Below are 8,202 nucleotides of genomic sequence, written 5' to 3' on the forward strand. Positions count from 1 at the left end.
AATCTATTGAGTATGTGTATCTAATAGATTTAATTTTTATCTGCATAAAGCTCTAGAAGATAATATAAATATCACCTGATAATATTAATATCACCTGATGATATAAATATCATCTGATGATATAAATATCACCTGATGATATAAATATCACCTGATGATATAAATACCACCTGATGGTATAAATATCACCTGATGATATAAATATCACCTGATGGTATAAATATCACCTGATGATATAAATATCACCTGATGATATAAATACCACCTTCTTAAGCTTTATGCAGATAAGAAACTATATCAAACAACTCCGTTTTTCATGATCAGAGGTCTATTCGTGGGATTTTCAATGATTAAACTTTGTTACTTTAGTTACTCATAACGAAAGTATACATACTGGTCATGTGACATACTGGTCATATGAGATGTTCACCGAGTATTACTATTACTCAGCCCTTTTGATTGTTGCAGTCACTTAAACAACATTGTTCGAAACATATATATATATACATATATATATATATATATATATATATATATATATATATATATATATATATATATATATATATATATATATATATATATATATATATATATATTTTATTGTTATTATTATTCAGTGATCAAATACAAATACAATAATCTATTTATAATTTGATGAAGAGGTGCTACACCAGGCCGCTCTATGCTGACGAACATGGAGATACAGACGCTACAGACAAAACAGCAATTGTATCTATAAAGTTACTTTTTTATCTTGTTTTTGAAAGCGTTGATGAATTGAGCGTTCACTGCTTCTTGCAAAAACGCATTCCATGGGGCGACAATTCTATTTGAAAAAATGTTATATCACTCCTCACAGTTTTTTACCGTCTGACGTTCTAGTTTATGGTTATGGCCTCTTAGAATATACTTATCTTTTTATTTTTTGAAATTTGGACTTGCTCGAGAATGGCAATGTCTGACTTTAAATGCGGTGACCAGGCTTGTACAGCAAACTCAAGATGGGGGCGAATGTAAGTGAGATACAGAGTGCGCCATAAATAAAAAATGCGATTGCGAAATGTTTTTGTGAGTCGCCCTAGCATTCTATTTGCTACTGATGTGGCTGACTCTACTTGCGGTCTGACGTTAAGGTCATTCAAGACCATCACATCAAGGTCTCTTTCGACTGCGGTTTCTTCGAGAGGACGACGGGTGTCGTCGGCGTTAGACATTGAGTATTTGTACGTTGACTTGTTACATCCGCGCTCAACATGCATTACTTTGCATTTCTCAACGTTTAAATGCAAGAGCAAAATATGTGACCATTCCACTGCTCTGACAACGTCATCTTGGAGAGTGATGTTGTCCGACTCCTTTTTAATTATCCCTATTATTTTGTTGTCGTCGGCAAACAGTTTCATATGATGAGTAATTCTGTCCGGCAGGTCGTTTACAAAGATTACGAATAGCAGTGGGCCCAAGACCGAGCCATAGGCACTCCACTAGTGACTGCTTTCCATTCAGAATTTATGCCGTTTATAACCAATCGTTGACATTGATTGCTTAGCCAAGCTGCGATCAAGTCAACGAGAGCGCCTTGAATACCGTACGCTCTCAGCTTATAAAGAAGGCGTTTATGTGGTACTTTGTCAAACGCCTTCGCAAAGTCTGTGTAAATGACGTCTACTGCGTTTCTGCAGTGAGTTGCTTCCGTCATGATATCCCGAGTTTCTAAAAGGTTTGATACGCATTCCTTACGATGAACAAAGCCATGCTGGTTTGGAGAAATTAGACCATTATCAACGCAGTTTTCTATTATTCTTTTTTGTAAAATACTTTCCATAATTTTGCAAGGTATGGAAGTGAGTGAGACTGACCGGTAGTTGGATGCTTTAAATTTTCTTGAAAATAGGTGTTACATTCGATTTTTTCCACAAGTCAGGAACTAAACCAGTTGCAAACGAGCACTTATAGATAAGCGAAAGAGGCTTGGCAAAGGTAGCTGAAAATTTACTAAGGACCCTTGGATGTAATCCATCGTAGCCGGTTGATTTTCTTTCATCAAGGTTGTTTAGGCATTTTTGTACTATATCGATAGAGAAACTTGCTAGATCGATGACACAAACCGCTTCAGTACAACTTTCAAAGCCTGGCATTGAAACTTCGGGCTTTAAAACAAAGACTGATTGAAAATAGTTATTTAACGATGCGCTTATATCGCCAGTATCGGTTGTGATGTTGCTATTGACTGTTTCAAGCGATGTAATGTTGTTACTGACGCGCTGCTTGCTTGCTTCTTACATATGCATGTAAGCGTTTAGGGTTGCTTTCGGAGTCCTTGACGAGTTGCTCTTCGTACTTCTGCCTACCAGCTTTGACCATTTTTTTTAACTTTTTTGCAGGCAGTGCGATGCGATATTTTGAGAAATTTGTGCGTATCTCGACCTGCATTAATGTACTTCCGTCAATCGTTATCTTGCTCTACAATCTTCATCTTTTCTCTTTCAGTAACTTACAACTTTAATTAGTGGCTGCTTGCAGCCTTGTTGGAAGCGAAGATTTTTAAAAAAAAAAAAAAAAAAAAAACTTGGCCCAAGAGGTGCGTTTAGCTTTGACTACCTCAATAAGTTCTGGTGTTACCCATTGCTCCTGTTTTTCTGTAAAGGGAGTGGTAGTTGACGGAATGTGTAGGTTAGTGGCTTCATTATACACGTTTGCTATATATATATATATATATATATATATATATATATATATATATATATATATATATATATATATATATATATATATATATATATATATATATATATACATATATATATATATATATATATATATATATATATATATATATATATATATATATATATATATATATATATATATATATATAGAGAGAGAGAGAGAGAGAGAGAGAGAGAGAGAGAGAGAGAGAGAGAGAGAGAGAAACTTGCTAGATCTAGATATATATATAGAGAGAGAAACTTGCTAGATAAAATTATGTCACTGAGTGTATCAACATTTTTTTTTTTTTTTATTATATTAATTATTTTATTACATATATGACGTTTGCTAATTTATTTACGTTATTTCTATGAAGTTGACTAATTTATTTTTGTTATTTCTATGGTGTATATTAATTTATTTACTTTTTATTTTTAAATCTTACTTTAAATTTTTAATTTTTAAATAAATGATAATATCTTATTTATTTTTTCTTATTCTGAAAAAATGATCTTACTCTTTCCTTAAAGTTTTATTCTTTAAGTTTTTCTTTAAATGACAACGAATTGTTATCTATTTTACTTTTTTATTTTTATTTTTTTTTATAAATAGTTTGTTAACTATAGATATTTAAATATTACGGTTTTTGTTTGTTTATGCGACACAATGGTCGCAAAAAGTGACCAACGGAGCCGTCCAGTCACGTAGATCTGGGAGATGTGAAAATAGAAGTAGATTGTAGATGATGTCATTGGGTGAGAATCATAAATGAATGTAAAGACTATTTTGTAGGAGGAAGAAAATTTTTGGACTCAGGGATTAGGTGAACAATAACTCACGCTCTAGTCATACTAAACAAATGATAAAACAATGGTCTATGAGTAAACAAGTCAATATCGATCCGCTGGTTCATTAAAGGCAACCATGGCTAAAATTATCGCACCATACAAAAACAATAAAATAAGTAGATAACAAAATATAAAGTAAAATGATACAAAATATAAGTACGAGCATTATAAAAAGAAAAAATAGGCTAGTAAATGTGTTACTATATATGGTCTAAACTCTAGATAACCAACTGAAAACTGATAATCACCTGTGTGAGATAAAAGTATATAAATGTCATTAATGTAACAAATTCATAATATAAAGCTCGCAAAGCGCTATAATACGTGGGTGTAAGAGGTAAAAAAATGTTGGTGCTATGGTAACCAATCAGAATTAAGTAGTGCATAATGGTGATCCCCCTCCTCAGGAATGCACTGCGATCACCAATGACGTTTCGGAGAGCCCGAGACCTGCACTAACGCCACTCGTCAGGGGCGTGTCCTTGCAACAGATCTCACCGCCTGCACTCTACGTCATGCTAGTCAATATTGCAATATAACAGGACTACACTACAAAAGCCAAAAATCCCAATCCCTATCTCAGTTTTTAATACAGCTCCAACATTCTTAGAGATCTCATGAGGGTGGTAAGGGATGCGCGTGGTGTAAATATAAGCAAATATGTTGATACATATAAATATCATGTACACTTACATTAGAAAAGACAAACGTGTACACATGCATGTATGCGTATGTATAAAAATAAACAATTTAATGTATAGAAATAACACAAAGTAAATAGGAAATAGAAACTAATAATTATGAGTAACTTACCGTTTCTTTTATGGCTGAAATGTGTCTTATAAATATAATACGTAAATATCACTTCATAATCATCGAAACTCAGAATGTTTGTCGTTAGTATAAAAGTAGTTAGTTGAAAATATGGTAGAAAATCTGGTGACTCCAATAGTATGAGAAATATAAATCTTGCCTGATAAGTAGAGACAAAAGCTATCACACAAAACAGACTCAGATAAATTAAAAAATGATTGGCCAGAGATAAAAAAATACAGACATATAATCAGTAGGCAGAGAATAGTGAAAAAAATAAACAGATGAGACAATAAATGCGATTTTATACTAATAGCTTATAACCACTGAAAAACGTAACGTTTAAAAACAATATTGTTGACAAAACGACCTAACGAACGTTAGTGAACACTGTATAGTGCAAACCACAACAAACTAACTTAGCGACGTCAGATCAAGAAAACTAGATAGAAACAAAAAAGAAACAAAAAACCTTATGAGATTGTGATATGTCTAAACTTATCTAGTGGTACAGTTCAGTACATACAAACCAAGAATACATTTGTTTTAAAAATACGCTAATACGTAATTTTGTGAAGAATTTTTTCGCGCTCTTTTGCTTCTCACAAATATGCGGTCTCATTCACACGTAATAACACAAATCTGAATAAATTTACAAGGATAAGGTCAAAAAAAGATTACGAACAAAAGTATATAATAAAGAACAAATGTTTGATAAACTGATTTTAGAGACTGTTGATGTCTACAGGTGTGATGGTGTAGTGCATTAGTATGTTTCGTTTGGTCGTCTCGTCTGGTCTCGTTATGTTTTCGTTCACTTTCAAATCGGGTGAATAGAAAGCTAAACACACTCACTCCTTGCGCTTATGGGCTAGCACATCAGAGCCAGACGTAAGACCTACAGAATGGATTTCAATTGATCGAATGCACACATTAGTCACCGTAGGCCACAAGCCATCGCTCTTAGTCAAAAGAGCTACTGCCCCGTGCTGGTGTGGAATGATGTGCTATGGAGTGAGATTTTAGATCCGAGCACATAGTCAGCGAGCGCTGATCCGATGTGCATTGTGGAGCTTCCGAATGAGCGTGTGCGTGAGTGTTAGCGTAGCCATTAGGTTATTGAGCGCCGTAACCACATCCAGCGGGATAGCCTAATGTCCGTATTGTCGTTGTAGTGTACATTGGAAGAAGTCGGGGCTCACCAGCCACAAAGAATAAATTTGTTTGTTTATGCGACACAATGGTCGCAAAAAGTGACCAACGGAGCCGTCCAGTTACGTAGACCTGGGAGATGTGAAAATAAAAACAGATTGTAGATGGTGTCATTGAATAAAAAATAAAAATCATAAGAAAATATAAAATGTGTGGCAAGACTTTTGTGAAGTAGAAAAACGAAGAATATATGATAAGGGGGTATGGGGAGGAACAACTAACGCTCTAATCACTCTGAGTGTTGAACATATGCAACAAAGAACAAATATTTGATATAATGATTTTAGAGACTGTTGATGTCTACAGGTGTGATGGTGTAGTGCATTAGTATGTACCGTTTGGTCGTCTTGTATGGTCTCGTTATGTTTTCGTTCACTTTCAAATCGGGTGAATAGAAAGCTAAACACACTCACTCCTTGCGCTTATGGGCTAGCACATCAGAGCCAGACGTAAGACCTACAGAATGGATTTCAATTGATCGAATGCACACATTAGTCACCATAGGCCACAAGCCATCGCTCTTAGTCAAAAGAGCTACTGCCCCGTGCTGGTGTGGAATGATGTGCTATGGAGCGAAGATTTTTAAAAAAAAAAAAAAAAAAAAAACTTGGCCCAAGAGGTGCGTTTAGCTTTGACTACCTCAATAAGTTCTGGTGTTACCCATTGCTCCTGTTTTTCTGTAAAGGGAGTGGTAGTTGACGGAATGTGTAGGTTAGTGGCTTCATTATACACGTTTGCTATATATATATATATATATATATATATATATATATATATATATATATATATATATATATATATATATATATATATATATATACATATATATATATATATATATATATATATATATATATATATATATATATATATATATATATAGAGAGAGAGAGAGAGAGAGAGAGAGAGAGAGAGAGAGAGAGAGAGAAACTTTCTATATCTAGATATATATATATAGAGAGAAACTATCTATATAAAATTATGTCACTGAGTGTATCAACATTTTTTTTTTTTTTTATTATCTTAATTATGGTATTACCTCTATGACGTTTGCTAATTTATTTACGTTATTTCTATGAAGTTGACTAATTTATTTTTGTTATTTCTATGGTGTATATTAATTTATTTACTTTTTATTTTTAAATCTTACTTTAAATTTTTAATTTTTAAATAAATGATAATATCTTATTTATTTTTTCTTATTCTGAAAAAATGATCTTACTCTTTCCTTAAAGTTTTATTCTTTAAGTTTTTCTTTAAATGACAACGAATTGTTATCTATTTTACTTTTTTATTTTTATTTTTTTTTATAAATAGTTTGTTAACTATAGATATTTAAATATTTCGGTTTTTGTAAATACGTGAGAATAGGGCTCGGTGATAAGGCTAAATTAGTCTTCTTCTTGCCCTGCCAATATTTATTTTTATTTATGTGCTTCGAAACTGTATGTATTATTTAACGGCAAAAAAAAAAAAAAAAAAAAAAAAAAAAAATATATATATATATATATATATATATACAGTATTGGACAAAACATTTGCAACCAACATCAAACAATGCTAAAAAGTGTTCCTAATTTTACATGTCTTAAAAGCGAAACGAACTATACTACCACAGCAAACAGTTCAGGAGTCTGGAGTCATAGCATGCCATGACATGAGCAATCAGCTGACAGGTGACAGCACGCAGGCAGAATTGGATTGGAACTAAGAAAGAAAATTATTGGCGATTACGTAAGTGGAATGTCACAAAAAAGTATTTGTGATAAATATCGCGTGAAAAAATGGACCGTATCAAGACTATGTTCCAAATATCGTTCTACAGGGAAGTTGGCAGCAGATAACAAAGGTGGAAGACCGCGTTCTACCACTTCTAGATAAGATTCTATGATCATCAGATCCGTCAAGAAGGATCCCTGGATATCATCAGTCGAGATACAAAAGCAATTAGAGCAAATAGACCAGAAGAAAAGACTCCTGTTTGCTACATCTCATATTGACTGGAATGTGCAGAAATGGCGAACTGTCCTGTTCAGTGATGAATCGAAGTTCAACATCATTGGGAGCGATGGCATTTGCCGTGTATGTCGACCGGCCGGAAAACGCCTCGATTTACGTTACTGCCATAAGACCGTGAAGCATGGTGGAGGCAATGTAATCGTCTGGGGGTGTTTTTCTGCTAACGGTCTAGGTCCAATACATCAAAACGATGGAATAATGGACCGTTTTATGTATAAAAATATCCTGAAAGATGTTATGTTACCTCATGCTGAATGGAGTATGCCAATAAAATGGGTTTTTCAGCAAGACAACGATCCGAAATACACTGCAAAAGTAGTCAAGTAGTGGTTTCAAGACAACCACCTATCGGTGATGGATTGGCCGCCTCAATCTCCGGATCTCAACCCTATCGAGAACCTGTGGGAGATCGTCAACCGCAGAATTAATCGTGAAGGTGTTCGTAATAACAATCAACTGTTTGAACAAATCCAAAAGGCCTGGGCAGCGATTCCACAAAGTTACATTGATCACCTGATCGAATCTATGCCTTGAAGATGCAAGGCTGTGATCGACAACAAAGGATTCGCCACAAAATATTGATAGCGAAATACAGCTT

At 33.8% G+C, this 8,202-nt stretch overlaps 1 protein-coding gene across 1 annotated transcript; it reads right to left on the reverse strand.

Moving 5' to 3' along the window:
• Positions 1–1,444: 1,444 nt before the first annotated feature.
• Positions 1,445–1,828, reverse strand: LOC136087867 (uncharacterized). Its single transcript, XM_065811482.1, has one exon. It carries the CDS (start codon positions 1,826–1,828, stop codon positions 1,445–1,447), a length of 384 nt encoding a protein of 127 aa, XP_065667554.1.
• Between the last annotated feature and the right edge of the window lie 6,374 nt (positions 1,829–8,202).

This window comes from Hydra vulgaris, chromosome 12, assembly GCF_038396675.1.
Source record: "Hydra vulgaris chromosome 12, alternate assembly HydraT2T_AEP".
Lineage (NCBI taxonomy): Eukaryota > Metazoa > Cnidaria > Hydrozoa > Anthoathecata > Hydridae > Hydra > Hydra vulgaris.

Coding starts and splice junctions, on each gene's coding strand:
- LOC136087867 (XM_065811482.1), bottom strand. CDS start 1,828: ATGGAAAGTATTTTACAAAAAAGAATAATAGAAAACTGCGTTGATAAT.